At 45.2% G+C, this 16,883-nt stretch overlaps 1 protein-coding gene across 1 annotated transcript in view; it reads left to right on the top strand.

Moving 5' to 3' along the window:
• The window catches only part of selenoi (selenoprotein I), a 39,178-nt gene extending 24,333 nt beyond the window's left edge, over positions 1-14,845 (top strand). The window contains exons 6-10 of the mRNA XM_084197528.1: positions 4,123-4,231; positions 4,367-4,415; positions 8,781-8,961; positions 11,693-11,872; positions 13,168-14,845. Coding sequence (XP_084053654.1) covers positions 4,123-4,231; positions 4,367-4,415; positions 8,781-8,961; positions 11,693-11,872; positions 13,168-13,275 — 627 coding nt within the window. The 3' untranslated portion in view covers positions 13,276-14,845. The remainder of the gene's footprint in view (positions 1-4,122; positions 4,232-4,366; positions 4,416-8,780; positions 8,962-11,692; positions 11,873-13,167) is intronic.
• Positions 14,846-16,883: the final 2,038 nt, after the last annotated feature.

Below are 16,883 nucleotides of genomic sequence, written 5' to 3' on the forward strand. Positions count from 1 at the left end.
GATGGCAGGAAGCTTGGCCCCAGTGATGTACTGGGCCGTACGCACTACCCTCTGTAGTGCCTTGCGGTCGGAGGCCAAGCAGTTGCCATACCAGGCGGTGATGCAACCAGTCAGGATGCTCTCGATGGTGCAGCTGTATAATTTTTTGAGGATCTGAGGACCCATGCCAAATCTTTTCAGTCTCCTGAGGGGGAATAGGCTTTGTCGTGCCTTCTTCACGACTGTTTTGGTGTGTTTGGACCATGATAGTTCGTTGGTGATGTGGACACCAAGGAACTTGAAGCTCTCAACCTGTTCCACTACAGCCCCGTCGATGAGAATGGGGGCGTGCTCAGTCCTTTTTTTTCCTGTAGTCCACAATCATCTCCTTTGTCTTGGTCACGTTGAGGGAGAGGATGTTGTCCTGGCACCACACGGCCAGGTCTCTGACCTCCTCCCTATAGGCTGTCTCATCGTTGTCGGTGATCAGGCCTACCACTGTTGTGTCGTCGGCAATTGAGACCATCATGTCAGGCTGTATCACAGCCTGGTAGGCAACTGCACCGCCCACAACCGCAGGGCTCTCCAGAGGGTGGTGCGGTCTGCCGAACGCATTACCGGGGGCAAACTACCCGCCCTCCAAGACACCTACAGCACCTGATGTCACAGGAAGGCCAAAAAGATCATCAAGGACATCAACCACCCGGGCCACTGCCTGTTCACCCCGCTATCATCCAGAAGCGAAGTCAGTACAGGTGCATCAAAGCTGGGACCGAGAGAATGAAAAACAGCTTCTATCTCAAGGCCATCAGACTGTTAAATAGCCATCACTAGCACATTAGAGGCTGCTGCTGCCTATTGAAATCACTGGCCACTTTAAGAAATGGAACACTAGTCACTTTAATAATGTTTCCATATCTTGCACTACTCATCTCATATGTATATACTGTATTCTATTCTATAATATTCTACTGTAACTTAGTCCTGCCGCTCTGTCATTGCTTGTCCATATATGTATACAGTGAGCTCCATAATTCATTGGACAGTGACTTTTTTTTTGTTATTTTGGTTCTGTACTCTAGCACTTTGAGTTTGAAAGGATACAATGACAATGAGGGTGAAGTGCAGACTGGCAGCTTTAATTTGAGGGTATTTTCATTTTCATACATATCGGATGAACCGTTTAGAAATGACAGCACCTTTTGTACATGGTCCCCGCATTTTAAGGTACTACAAGTATTTGTTAAATTGGCTTCACAGATGTGTGTCGTTAGGCAGGTGTATTCATTTGTGTCGTTAGTGAATGCAGGAGAGCTGTTGATGAATAGTATTGATTCTAGACGTTGCTATTGCCTTTGGAGGTTGTTATTGGGGTGTGACAACATGAGGAAGACAGCAGTGTCGATGCAAATGAAGCTGGCTGTCATAAGGCTCAGAAATGAAAATCAATCAGGAACATTGCAAAAACCCTGGCCATGCCCAAGTCAACAGTTTGGTTCATCATTAACAAGAAAAAAACAACCGGTTAACTAAATGATGTCAAAAGACCCGGTAGACAGAGGAAGACCACTGTAGTGGATGACCGGAGAATACTCTCTATGGTGAAGAAAACCCCCCTGACAACAGCCCAACAGATCAAAAACACTCTCCTGGATGCAGGTGTAGATGTGTCAAAGTCTCCCATACGTAGAAGACTACACCAGCAGGACTACAGAGGGTTACACTACAAGATGCAAACCACTGATAAGCCTGAAGAACAGAAAGGCCAGATTACAGTTTGCTAAAAAGCACGTAAAAGAGCCCCAAGAGTTCTGGAAAAAAGTATTGTGGAAAGATGAGACAAAGATGAACATGTCCCAGAGTGATGGAAAGAGGAAAGTGTGGAGGAAAAAACAGAAATGCCCATGATCCAAAGCATACCACCTCATCCCTGAAACATGGTGGAGGGGGTGTTATGGCTTGGGCCTGTATGGCTGCCAGTGGTACAGGCTCACTTGTCTTCATCGATGATGTGACTGCAGACAGAAGTAGAACAATGAATTCTGAAGTCTACAGAAATATTTTATCTGCTCAGATAAAACCAAATGCCTCCAAACTCATTGGACGGCACTTCATCATGCAACAAGACAATGACCCTAAACATACTGCTAGAGCAACAAAGGGGTTTTTGATGGCCAAAAAGTGGAAAGTCCTTGACTGGCCGAGTCAATCACCGGATCTGAATCCAATTGAACATGCATTTTACATGCTGAAGAGGAGACTGAAGGCAATAAGTCCCAGAAACAAGCAGGAACTGAAGATGGCTGCAGTACAGGCCTGGCAGAGCATCACCAGGGAAGATACCCAGCGTCTGGTGATATCGATGCATCGCAGACTTCAAGCAGTCATTGCATGCAAAGGATATGCGACCAAATATTAACAATGATTACTTTATTCTATATTATGTTAAACTGTCCAATGTTTTTTGATGCCTGAAAATGGGGGGTACCATGTACAAAAGCTTCCATAATTTCTAAATGGTTCATCCGATATGTATGAAAATACCCTCAAATTAAAGCTGACAGTCTGCACTTCACCCTCCATTGTCATTGTATCCTTTCAAACTCAAAGTGCTAGAGTACAGAACCAAAATAACAAAACAAAAATCACTGTCCAATGAATTATGGAGCTCACGGTATATTCTTAAATTCCATTCCTTACTAGATTTGTGTGTATTGGGTATATGTTGTGGAATTGTTAGATATTACTTGTTAGATATTACTGCAATGTCGGAGCTAGAAGCACAAGCATTTCGCTACACCCGCAATAACATCTGCTAAACACGTGTATGTGACAAATAACATTTGATTTGAATTGGTTAGAGGGCTGTAAAACGGCAGCCATTTTCTCCGGCGCCATTCTCTGTCTCTCTGTTTCTGTCTCTCTGTCTCTCTCGCTTGCTCACTCTCTCAATTCAATTTCAATTCAAGGGGCTTTATTGGCATGGGAAACATATGTTAACATTGCCAAAGCAAGTTAAATAGTTAATAAACAAAAGTGAAATAAACAATAAATATTAACAGTAAACATTACACTCAGAAGTTCCAAAAGAATAAATACATTTTAAATGTCATATTATGTATGTATACAGTGTTGTAACAATGTGCAAATAGTTAAAGTACAAATGGGAAAATAAATCAACATAAATATGGGTTGTATTTACAATGGTGTTTGTTCTTCACTGGTTGCCCTTTTCTTGTGGCAACAGGTCACAAATATTGCTGCTGTGATGGCACACTGTGGTATTTCACCCAATAGATATGGGAGTTTATCAAAATTGGGTTTGTTTTCGAATTATTTGTGTTAACATTGCCAAAGCAAGTGAAGTAGATAGTAAACAAATGTGAAATAAACAATAAATATTAACAGTAAACATTACACTCAGAAGTTCCAAGGGTTTGTTTTCAAATTCTTCGTGGATCGCTGTAATCTCAGGGAAATATGTGTCTCTAATATGGTCATACATTTGGCAGGAGGTTAGGAAGTGCAGCTCAGTTTCCACCTCATTTTGTGGGCAGTGTGCACATAGCCTGTCTTCTCTTGAGAGCCAGGTCTGCCTAAGGCGGCCTCTCTCAATAGCAAGGCTATGCTCACTGAGTCTGTACATAGTCAAAGCTTTCCTTAAGTTTGGGTCAGTCACAGTGGTCAGGTATTCTGCCACTGTGTACTCTCTGTTTAGGGCCAGATAGCATTCTAGTTTGCTCAGTTTTTTTGTTAATTCTTTCCAATTTGTCAAGTAATTCTCTTTTTGTTTTCTCGTGATTTGGTTGGGTCTAATTGTGTTGTTGTCCTGGGGCTCTGTGGGGTCTGTTTGTGTTTGTGAACAGAGCCCCAGGACCAGCTTACTTAGGGGACTCTTCTCCAGGTTCATCTCTCTGTAGGTGATGGCTTTGTTATGGAAGGTTTGGGAATCGCTCCCTTTTAAGTGGTTATAGATTTTAACGGCTCTTTTCTGGATTTTGATAATTAGTGGATATCGGCCTAATTCTGCTCAGCATGCATTATTTTGTGTTTTTCGTTGTACACTGAGGATATTTTTGCAGAATTCTGAATGCAGAGTCTCAATTTGGTGTCTCTCTCTCTCTCTCTGTGTCTCTCTCCCAGACCATTTCTATAGTGTACATCTTCACAGCAGTGGTTGGCGTGGAGACGTGGTATGAACCAATCTGGTGGAACTTCCACTACCGAGACCTCTTCACTTTCATGATCCTCGGTGAGCTCCCATTGGTCAGATTACCGCTGTCTGGGCTGTGATTGGTCCGTTTTGTGCACTGTGCAGTGTGATTGGTTCTGATTTGATGTAAATTGATGTTGTGTTCTGATTGGTTGTCCGTGATGTCACATCCAGGTTGTTCGTTCACTGTGACCCTTCCCATGAGCCTCTACAACGTCTTCAAGTAAGTTACAACCTTTAGGTTACTGTTCAGACTCGACATGTCAACAGAAGCTACTTTAGGGACATTAACTGATACTTTGTGTTATAGTAACTTCCAACTCTTAGCTTAGTGTTTTGCTCTGATAAACTCAGTTCTCCTTCAGACTCAACATGTCAGGTAGGTTTAGCTACACTGCGTTAACCTTAGCTCACGCTTAGCTTTCTGTTTTGATCTGAAGTTAAGATTTCACTGTTGGACCCCAGGATGAGTAGCTGCATTAGCAACAGCTAACGGGGGATCCTAGTAAACTAAACTAACAACAGCTAGTGGGGGATCCTAGTAAACTAAACTAACAGGTAACGGGGGATCCTAGTAAACTAAACTAACAGCTAACGGGGGATCCTAGTAAACTAAACTAACAACAGCTAGCGGGGGATCCTAGTAAACTAAACTAACAGCTAACGGGGGATCCTAGTAAACTAAACTAACAGCTAACGGGGGATCCTAGTAAACTAAACTAACAGCTAACGGGGGATCCTAGTAAACTAAACTAACAGCTAACGGGGGATCCTAGTAAACTAAACTAACAGCTAACGGGGGATCCTAGTAAACTAAACTAACAGCTAACGGGGGATCCTAGTAAACTAAACTAACAGCTAGTGGGGGATCCTAGTAAACTAAACTAACAGCTAACAGGGAATCCTAGTAAACTAAACTAACAGCTAACAGGGGGATCCTAGTAAACTAAACTAACAGCTAACGGGGGATCCTAGTAAACTAAACTAACAGCTAACGGGGGATCCTAGTAAACTAAACTAACAGCTAACGGGGGATCCTAGTAAACTAAACTAACAGCTAACAGGGGGATCCTAGTAAACTAAACTAACAGCTAACGGGGGATCCTAGTAAACTAAACTAACAGCTAACGGGGGATCCTAGTAAACTAACAACAGCTAGTGGGGGATCCTAGTAAACTAAACTAACAGCTAACAGGGGGATCCTAGTAAACTAAACTAACAGCTAACGGGGGATCCTAGTAAACTAAACTAACAGCTAACGGGGGATCCTAGTAAACTAAACTAACAACAGCTAGTGGGGGATCCTAGTAAACTAAACTAACAACAGCTAACGGGGGATCCTAGTAAACTAAACTAACAGCTAACGGGGGATCCTAGTAAACTAAACTAACAGCTAACGGGGGATCCTAGTAAACTAAACTAACAGCTAGTGGGGGATCCTAGTAAACTAAACTAACAGCTAACGGGGGATCCTAGTAAACTAAACTAACAGCTAACGGGGGATCCTAGTAAACTAAACTAACAGCTAACGGGGGATCCTAGTAAACTAAACTAACAGCTAGTGGGGGATCCTAGTAAACTAAACTAACAACTAACGGGGGATCCTAGTAAACTAAACTAACAGCTAACGGGGGATCCTAGTAAACTAAACTAACAGCTAACGGGGGATCCTAGTAAACTAAACTAACAGCTAACAGGGGGATCCTAGTAAACTAAACTAACAGCTAACGGGGGATCCTAGTAAACTAAACTAACAGCTAACGGGGGATCCTAGTAAACTAAACTAACAGCTAACGGGGGATCCTAGTAAACTAAACTAACAGCTAACAGGGGGATCCTAGTAAACTAAACTAACAGCTAACGGGGGATCCTAGTAAACTAAACTAACAGCTAGTGGGGGATCCTAGTAAACTAAACTAACAACAGCTAACGGGGGATCCTAGTAAACTAAACTAACAGCTAACAGGGGATCCTAGTAAACTAACAGCTAACAGGGGGATCCTAGTAAACTAAACTAACAGCTAACGGGGGATCCTAGTAAACTAAACTAACAGCTAACGGGGGATCCTAGTAAACTAAACTAACAGCTAACGGGGGATCCTAGTAAACTAAACTAACAGCTAACAGGGGGATCCTAGTAAACTAAACTAACAGCTAACGGGGGATCCTAGTAAACTAAACTAACAGCTAACGGGGGATCCTAGTAAACTAACAACAGCTAGTGGGGGATCCTAGTAAACTAAACTAACAGCTAACAGGGGGATCCTAGTAAACTAAACTAACAGCTAACGGGGGATCCTAGTAAACTAAACTAACAGCTAACGGGGGATCCTAGTAAACTAAACTAACAGCTAGTGGGGGATCCTAGTAAACTAAACTAACAGCTAACGGGGGATCCTAGTAAACTAAACTAACAGCTAACGGGGGATCCTAGTAAACTAAACTAACAGCTAGTGGGGGATCCTAGTAAACTAAACTAACAGCTAGTGGGGGATCCTAGTAAACTAAACTAACAGCTAACGGGGGATCCTAGTAAACTAAACTAACAGCTAACGGGGGATCCTAGTAAACTAAACTAACAGCTAACGGGGGATCCTAGTAAACTAAACTAACAGCTAGTGAGGGATCCTAGTAAACTAAACTAACAGCTAGTGGGGGATCCTAGTAAACTAATCTAACAGCTAACGGGGGATCCTAGTAAACTAAACTAACAGCTAACAGGGGATCCTAGTAAACTAAACTAACAGCTAACAGGGGATCCTAGTAAACTAAACTAACAGCTAACGGGGGATCCTAGTAAACTAAACTAACAGCTAACGGGGGATCCTAGTAAACTAAACTAACAACAGCTAACGGGGGATCCTAGTAAACTAAACTAACAGCTAACGGGGGATCCTAGTAAACTAAACTAACAACAGCTAACGGGGGATCCTAGTAAACTAAACTAACAGCTAACGGGGGATCCTAGTAAACTAAACTAACAACAGCTAACGGGGGATCCTAGTAAACTAAACTAACAGCTAGTGGGGGATCCTAGTAAACTAAACTAACAACAGCTAACAGGGGATCCTAGTAAACTAAACTAACAGCTAACGGGGGATCCTAGTAAACTAAACTAACAACAGCTAACGGGGGATCCTAGTAAACTAAACTAACAGCTAACGGGGGATCCTAGTAAACTAAACTAACAACAGCTAGTGGGGGATCCTAGTAAACTAAACTAACAACAGCTAACGGGGGATCCTAGTAAACTAAACTAACAGCTAACGGGGGATCCTAGTAAACTAAACTAACAGCTAACGGGGGATCCTAGTAAACTAAACTAACAGCTAACGGGGGATCCTAGTAAACTAAACTAACAGCTAACGGGGGATCCTAGTAAACTAAACTAACAACAGCTAACGGGGGATCCTAGTAAACTAAACTAACAACAGCTAGTGGGGGATCCTAGTAAACTAAACTAACAGCTAACGGGGGATCCTAGTAAACTAAACTAACAGCTAGTGGGGGATCCTAGTAAACTAAACTAACAGCTAACGGGGGATCCTAGTAAACTAAACTAACAGCTAACGGGGGATCCTAGTAAACTAAACTAACAGCTAACGGGGGATCCTAGTAAACTAAACTAACAGCTAACGGGGGATCCTAGTAAACTAAACTAACAGCTAGTGGGGGATCCTAGTAAACTAAACTAACAGCTAACGGGGGATCCTAGTAAACTAAACTAACAGCTAGTGGGGGATCCTAGTAAACTAAACTAACAGCTAGTGGGGGATCCTAGTAAACTAAACTAACAGCTAGTGGGGGATCCTAGTAAACTAAACTAACAACAGCTAACGGGGGATCCTAGTAAACTAAACTAACAGCTAACAGGGGATCCTAGTAAACTAAACTAACAACAGCTAGTGGGGGATCCTAGTAAACTAAACTAACAGCTAACGGGGGATCCTAGTAAACTAAACTAACAGCTAACGGGGGATCCTAGTAAACTAAACTAACAGCTAACGGGGGATCCTAGTAAACTAAACTAACAGCTAACGGGGGATCCTAGTAAACTAAACTAACAGCTAACGGGGGATCCTAGTAAACTAAACTAACAGCTAACGGGGGATCCTAGTAAACTAAACTAACAGCTAGTGGGGGATCCTAGTAAACTAAACTAACAGCTAACGGGGGATCCTAGTAAACTAAACTAACAGCTAACGGGGGATCCTAGTAAACTAAACTAACAGCTAACGGGGGATCCTAGTAAACTAAACTAACAGCTAACGGGGGATCCTAGTAAACTAAACTAACAGCTAACGGGGGATCCTAGTAAACTAAACTAACAGCTAACGGGGGATCCTAGTAAACTAAACTAACAGCTAACGGGGGATCCTAGTAAACTAAACTAACAGCTAACGGGGGATCCTAGTAAACTAAACTAACAGCTAACGGGGGATCCTAGTAAACTAAACTAACAGCTAACGGGGGATCCTAGTAAACTAAACTAACAACTTACTTGATCTTGACAGGGCTTTAGAGCTAACCCTTCCCCCCTCCCTCTCTGTCTCCTCCCCCCCCCCCCCCCCCCCCCCCCCCCCCTCAGGGCGTCTCGTAGTAACACTCTGAAACACAGCAGTATGTACGAGGCCTTCCTCCCCTTCCTCTCTCCTGTCCTCCTCTTCCTCCTCTCCTCTGCCTGGGTGATATTCTCTCCATCAGACATCCTCCAGCAGCAGCCCAGAGTCTTCTACCTCATGGTGGGAACAGCCTTCGCTAACGTCACCGTGAGTCACACACACACACACACAGCCCAGAGTCTTCTACCTCATGGTGGGAACAGCCTTCGCTAACGTCACCGTGAGTCACACACACACAGCCCAGAGTCTTCTACCTCATGGTGGGAACAGCCTTCGCTAACGTCACCGTGAGTCACACACACACACACACAGCCCAGTGTCTTCTACCTCATGGTGGGAACAGCCTTCGCTAACGTCACCGTGAGTCACACACACACACACACAGCCCAGAGTCTTCTACCTCATGGTGGGAACAGCCTTCGCTAACGTCACCGTGAGTCACACACACACACACACAGCCCAGAGTCTTCTACCTCATGGTGGGAACAGCCTTCGCTAACGTCACCGTGAGTCACACACACACACACACAGCCCAGAGTCTTCTACCTCATGGTGGGAACAGCCTTCGCTAACGTCACCGTGAGTCACACACACACACACACACACACACACACAGCCCAGAGTCTTCTACCTCATGGTGGGAACAGCCTTCGCTAACGTCACCGTGAGTCACACACACACACACACACAGCCCAGAGTCTTCTACCTCATGGTGGGAACAGCCTTCGCTAACGTCACCGTGAGTCACACACACACACACACACACACACACACAGCCCAGAGTCTTCTACCTCATGGTGGGAACAGCCTTCGCTAACGTCACCGTGAGTCACACTACACCAGGGATGGGCAGCCTTCTGTCTGCAGGACCGCGGGATCTCAACCTACTCTTGAGTTAGAATAGTAGAATACACAAAGTTACATTTCGAAATGTGGTTGTGCATCATCAGTTTTTCTCTTATGTGAGTCACTGACAGCTACATATAAAAAAAAGCTGCCAGCTATCTAAACTTGTAGTAATCATGGTCGAATTACCGAAACGGGGGGCGCCCATTGATTTTGTTAGTCACTCTCACTCAGATGTCATATTCAAAACTGCAACCGTTTCTCACCACCCTATGGCAAAATGTGTAGAATTGCAGGAAATTAACTCTAGAGGGGGGCTGATAAAATGTTTTGCTCACAAGGTTGGGGGGGGGGGGGTGTGGGGGTCAAAAGGCCAGGACTGGCTCTGACTGCACGTGGGTATGGCTGTGGTAGCAGAGTCACCATCCCTGCTCTCCACAGATAAAGGTACACCTAGATACAGTGGGGGAAAAAAGTATTTAGTCAGCCACCAATTGTGCAAGTTCTCCCACTTAAAAAGACGAGAGAGGCCTGTAATTTCCATCATAGGTACACGTCAACTATGACAGACAAATTCAGAGAAAAAAATCCAGAAAATCACATTGTACGATTTTTAATGAATTTATTTGCAAATTATGGTGGAAAATAAGTATTTGGTCACCTACAAACAAGCAAGATTTCTGGCTCTCACAGACCTGTAACTACTTCTTTAAGAGGCTCCTCTGTCCTCCACTCGTTACCTGTATTAATGGCACCTGTTTGAACTTGTTATCAGTATAAAAGACACCTGTCCACAACCTCAAACAGTCACACTCCAAACTCCACTATGGCCAAGACCAAAGAGCTATCAAAGGACACCAGAAAATAAAATTGTAGACCTGCACCAGGCTGGGAAGACTGAATCTGCAATAGGTAAGCAGCTTGGTTTGAAGAAATCAACTGTGGGAGCAATTATTAGGAAATGGAAGACATACAAGACCACTGATAATCTCCCTCGATCTGGGGCTCCACGCAAGATCTCACCCCGTGGGGTCAAAATGATCACAAGAACGGTGAGCAAAAATCCCAGAACCACACGGGGGGACCTAGTGAATGACCTGCAGAGAGCTGGGACCAAAGTAACAAAGCCTACCATCAGTAACACACTACGCCGCCAGGGACTCAAATCCTGCAGTGCCAGACGTGTCCCCCTGCTTAAGCCAGTACATGTCCAGGCCCGTCTGAAGTTTGCTAGAGTGCATTTGGATGATCCAGAGGAGGATTGGGAGAATGTCATATGGTCAGATGAAACCAAAATAGAACTTTTTGGTAAAAACTCAACTCGTCGTGTTTGGAGGACAAAGAATGCTGAGTTGCATCCAAAGAACACCATACCTACTGTGAAGCATGGGGGTGGAAACATCATGCTTTGGGGCTGTTTTTCTGCAAAGGGACCAGGACGACTGATCCGTGTAAAGGAAAGAATGAATGGGGCCATGTATCGTGAGATTTTGAGTGAAAACCTCCTTCCATCAGCAAGGGCATTGAAGATGAAACGTGGCTGGGTCTTTCAGCATGACAATGATCCCAAACACACCGCCCGGGCAACGAAGGAGTGGCTTCGTTAGAAGCATTTCAAGGTCCTGGAGTGGCCTAGCCAGTCTCCAGATCTCAACCACATAGAAAATCTTTGGAGGGAGTTGAAAGTCTGTGTTGCCCAGCGACAGCCCCAAAACATCACTGCTCTAGAGGAGATCTGCATGGAGGAATGGGCCAAAATACCAGCAACAGTGTGTGAAAACCTTGTGAAGACTTACAGAAAACGTTTGACCTGTGTCATTGCCAACAAAGGGTATATAACAAAGTATTGAGAAACTTTTGTTATTGACCAAATACTTATTTTCCACCATAATTTGCAAATAAATTCATAAAAAATCCTACAGTGGGAGAACTTGCACAATTGGTGGCTGACTAAATACTTTTTTCCCCACTGTATGTGTGGAACTCCATAACTGCTAAGTCTGTCTGTGTGTGTGTGTGTGTGCGTCTGCAGTGTAAGCTGATCGTGTGCCAGATGAGTAACACCCGTTGCCAGCCGCTGAGCTGGCTGTTGGTTCCCATGGCGACGGTGGTGTTGTTGGCAGTTACAGGGCTGGTTGCTAACGAGACGCTGTTGATCTACGTGTGGACGGCCATCGTCATACTCACACACATACACTACGGAGTGTCAGTGGTGAGTACACATACACACACTACGGAGTGTCAGTGGTGAGTACACATACACACACTACGGAGGGTCAGTGGTGAGTACACATACACACACTACGGAGGGTCAGTGGTGAGTACACATACACACACTACGGAGGGTCAGTGGTGAGCAGGGTGGGACATTTACTGCAGTGGCTGGTGAATGCCCTAATTTTACCAGCCACTCAAATATTTTACCAGCCACTCAAATGTTTTACTAGCCACATTTTCCTTTTAAGAGATTCTCAAAAGGTTAGGGTTAGATAAATCACAGAAAACACTGTACCCCACCCCGCTTTCACCACTGGAGCGGTTGAGATTCTCTCGATTACTTAAAATTTGTAATCGAGGAATGTCGTGAGTTAATTGACACGAGAAAACCTGAGATAATATCAACTCTACAGATCGCAAAGAATACAATGAATGGCTAAATTACTTCCTGACATCTTCCTGACTTCCTGGGATCCTCCTCTTCACCACTCTGTGACTGGTCAGAATAGAGATTCTACCAGCCAATGGCAAAATCTACCAGCATTTGGCTGATGGCTGGTGTTAATTTCACACCCTGGTAGTGAGTGTTGTTGTTTTTGGTTAGCAAGCAATTGGGTGCTGCTAGTTAGCTACCTAGCTTGTAAATCCGAGTTGAAATTAGGTAGCTAGCTAGTTAACGTTAGCGAGGAGGGATTTTAGCTAGCCAGCTCATATTGACACATTATTGAAAGCTAACTAGCTACATCCTAGCCAGCAAGGTTTGCTTGATTAGCTTGCTAGTAGCCGATGTCATGGCAAGCAAGGTAAGAGTTTAGCTAGGTAGCCTATTTGTTATGCTAGTGAATGACGATGCTAACCATTTAGCTAGCTAGTAAGCTAAGAATGTGGCTAGCTGGCACTGGCAATATGGGGTAACGGTAGTTACATCGTGGTGAGATGCTAGCATGGCCATCTAGTTAGATATCAGCAAATAATCTAGCTACCTAGTTAGCAACATAGCACAGCTAGCTGCACAGTTACATCGTTACCTAGGAACCAAATGACATCTGAATTCTCATTTTGCCCCCAGTGGCAGACCTGATCACTGTGGAACACATCAGCTAGTGACCAATCGATAAAGGGCTCAGGACCAAATGTTCGCTTTGAGATTCAGCCAATGTAAGTCAAATGACAAACTCTCTCTCCATCCCCCCCCCTTCTCTCCCCCCCCCTCCCCTTCTCCTCTCCTCCCCCCTTCTCCCCCTCTTCTCTCCCCCCCCCCCCTTCTCCTCTCCTCCCCCCTCTCTCCAGGTGAACCAGCTCAGCGATCACTTCAACATATTTGCCTTCTCTCTGATGAAGCCCAGCACTGACTGACAGGACCAGGAGCGAATCGGCTTGCAGGGAGCAGAGGTTTAGACCCTCCCACCTCCCTCTGCAGCCAACCGACACTTCACTCTCATCACCACGGAAACACACCACTCACCCCCCATCTGATCTCCGGTCCTCCACCCTGACTCTCACCCCAACCCCCTTCATGCCAAGTGTCCGTTTGGGGGCAGTCCTCAGGACTGTGGGGGCGGCACCCCGGGCTCTTGGTTCCGTGGCTGCTGATAGGTTGAGCTGATGAGCCAATGAGATGTTGTTTCCTACGGAAATATTATTCAGCCGTGAGGACAGGAGCCCAGACACACACACACACACACACACACACACACACACACACACACACACACACACACTGCTTACACCCAAACACACACACACACACACTGCTTACACACACACACACACACACACTGCTTACACCCAAACACACACACACACACACTGCTTACACACACACACACACACACACTGCTTACACCCAAACACACACACACACACACACACACACACACACACACACTGCTTACACCCAAACACACACACACACACACACACACACACACACACACACACACTGCTTACACCCAAACACACACACACACACACACACTGCTTACACACACACACACACACACACACACACACTGCTTACACCCAAACACACACACACACACACACTGCTTACACACACACACACACCCAAACACACACACACACACACACACACCCAAACACACTGCTTACACCCAAACACACTGCTTACACCCAAACACACTTAGACACACACACACTCTCTTATGAATGTACAGTATGTTATTGCCTTGGGGAAATGTAATTTCAGTTAGTTAGTTTGACAGACAGCTCTGCTCCTCCCCTGAACCATGCGGTTGGTCCATCAGTCGGTTCTATCAAGGCTATGAAGGCGGAGTCTCAGCTGTGCTCTTGTCTTCTGATTGGAGTGTTGAGGGGAAGTGAAACTGTCTGTCTTTATATGGCAACATGATTATTAAAATGGGGTTTTGTTTATTTATTTAGAGAAAAAACAGAACAAATATAATATTGTTATTATCTAGAAATACTCGGGTAATTCAGCGGAGGTATGTGTGAAACACTACTCACACGCTTGGTGATGACGGTTGGTAGTCTGAGTTTACTGTGAGGACAGTTCTGACCAATCAGGGCCCTTTGGGGGGCGAGACGGAGGGTGGAAACACCCAATCACAGACCTCGCTCAGCGCTGACCCCAGGATGACCCCTGAGCTGTGAACTGTAGTGACCCCTGTAGTCTGAACTCTGACCTCCAGGCTCCTCCCACCGCCGAAGTGTCGTCGTGGCAACAGGCCGATTCGTGCTCAAGTTCTTTTTTAGAATGATTTTTATTTGTATTTCCTCTGTATTGTCTGTTAATCTCCCATAGCTGGGGTGTGTGTGTGTGTGTGTGTGTGTTGGTAGCAGCAGCACTTGAATGAAGAGTGTGTCTAAAAGCCGCCAGCGGAGCGACCCACTCTGAGGGAACAGGCTGCCATAACGACAACCCCATGAGATATACCTGTCACTGTCTGTATCACTGTAACACCTGGTATACACCTGTAACACTGTCTATGTCTGTCTATTCCTTCTGTTGGACCAACGTCTGTTTGTTTGCCTGATTATCCATTATGTTGACCAGATACTCTATTGGCCGCAATGAAAAGAAATGTCTTTTAAAAAGGCAGTCGGGGAGGAGATCAGGTGGGACCATTCTAGCCAATGAGAGGGCAGATACGCATGTGAAGAACAGGCACAATGGTTACCACAGCCACAAAGTCAAAATTCGCTATATTGTTTTTTGTTTTAAATAAGGTTAGGGTTAGGCATAAGGTTAGCAGTGTGGTTAAGTTTAGGGTTTGGTTTAAAATCACATTTTAAGAACAGAAATGTAAGATATAGGGTTAGGGTTAGGTTAGATATAGGGTTAGGTTAGATATAGGCGGGGTTGATCAAATATAATATTATTGGTCGTTGTACACATATTTTGCAGATGGGTTAGATGTAATCAAGATGGTCAGATGTCATCGCCGCTGCAGCGAAATGCTTATATTCCTAGATCCAACAGCTCAGTAATACTGAGCAATACAAAACAATACACACAAATCCAAAATATTAAAGATATCGTCTGCAAACTTGATGATTCAATTGGAGACATGCATGGCCACAGGAGGGGGCTGAGCGCGCACCCTTATGGGGTCCCTGTGTTGAGGATCAGCGAAGTGGAGATATTGTTTCCTACCTTCACCACCTGGGGGCAGCCCGTCAGGAAGTCCAGGACCCAGTTGCACAGGGCAGGGTTCAGATCCAGGGACCCGAGCTTAATGATGAGCTTGGAGGGTACTATGGTGTTGAATGCTGAGCTATAGTCAATGAACAGCATTCTTCCATAGGTATTCCTCTTGTCCAGATGGGATAGGGCAGTGTGCAGTGTGATGGCGATTGCATCGTCTGTGGATCTATTGGGGCGGTAAGCAAATTGAAGTGGGTCTAGGGTGACAGGTAAGGTGGAGGTGATATGATCCTTAACTAGCCTCTCAAAGCACTTCATGATGACAGAAGTGAGTGCTACGGGGTGATAGTCATTTAGTTAAGTTACCTTTGCTTTCTTGGGTACAGGAACAATGGTGTGGCTAGGGATGCCATCTGGACTGGCCGCCTTAAGAGGGTTGACACGCTTAAATGTCTTACGTCTCTCCTCGTGAGTGGCGGTTGCCCACATCAGCTGCACTGTGTTTTCCTTGAAGCGGGAGAAGGTGTCTGTGTCCGACATGGCTGGTTTTCCCTTTATAATACGTGATTGTCTGGAGACCCTGTCACATACGTCTCGTGTCTGAGCCGTTGAAATGAGACTTTCTCTGTCCGACGTTTTGCCTGTTTGATTGGCTTACGGAGGGAATAGCTGGACTGTTTGTACTCGTCCATATTCCCAGTCACGTTGCCGTGGTTAAATGCTGTGGTTTGCATTTTCAGTTTTGCGCGAATGCTGCCATCTGTCAACTGTTATTGGTTTGGATAAGTTCTAATCGTCACAGTGGTAACAACTTCCTCTATGCACCTCCTGATGAACTGAGGCATTGTATACGTCAATGTTGGTAAATTGCGATTGGTCAGACCAACGTCGAACAGTCCTTACTACGGGTACTTCCTGTTTAAGTTTACTCAAGTTAACTCCTGAGTGGCGCAGTGGTCTAAGGCACTGCATCACAGTGCTAACTGTGCCACTAGAGATCCTGGTTCGAATCCAGGCTCTGTCGCAGCCGGCCGCGACCGGGAGACTCATGGGCGGCGCACAATTGGCCCAGCGTCGTCCAGGGTAGGGGAGGGAATGGCCGGCAGGGATGCAGCTCAGTTGATAGAGCATGGCGTTTGCAACGCCAGGGTTGTGGGTTCGTTTCCCACGGGGGGCCAGTATATAAAAAAAATATATATATGTATTCACTAACTGTAAGTCGCTCTGGATAAGAGCGTCTGCTAAATGACTAAAATGTAAATGTAAATGTAAAAGTTTCTACCTATAGGAAGGGAGGAGCAGAATGGAGACGTGATCTGATTTGCCAAAGGCAGGGCGGGGGAGGGCCTCGTAGCTGTCCTGGAAGGGGGAGTAGCAG

The sequence above is a fragment of the Coregonus lavaretus genome (assembly GCF_964263955.1).
Source record: "Coregonus lavaretus genome assembly, contig: HAP1_SCAFFOLD_1981, whole genome shotgun sequence".
In the NCBI taxonomy this organism is placed as follows: domain Eukaryota; kingdom Metazoa; phylum Chordata; class Actinopteri; order Salmoniformes; family Salmonidae; genus Coregonus; species Coregonus lavaretus.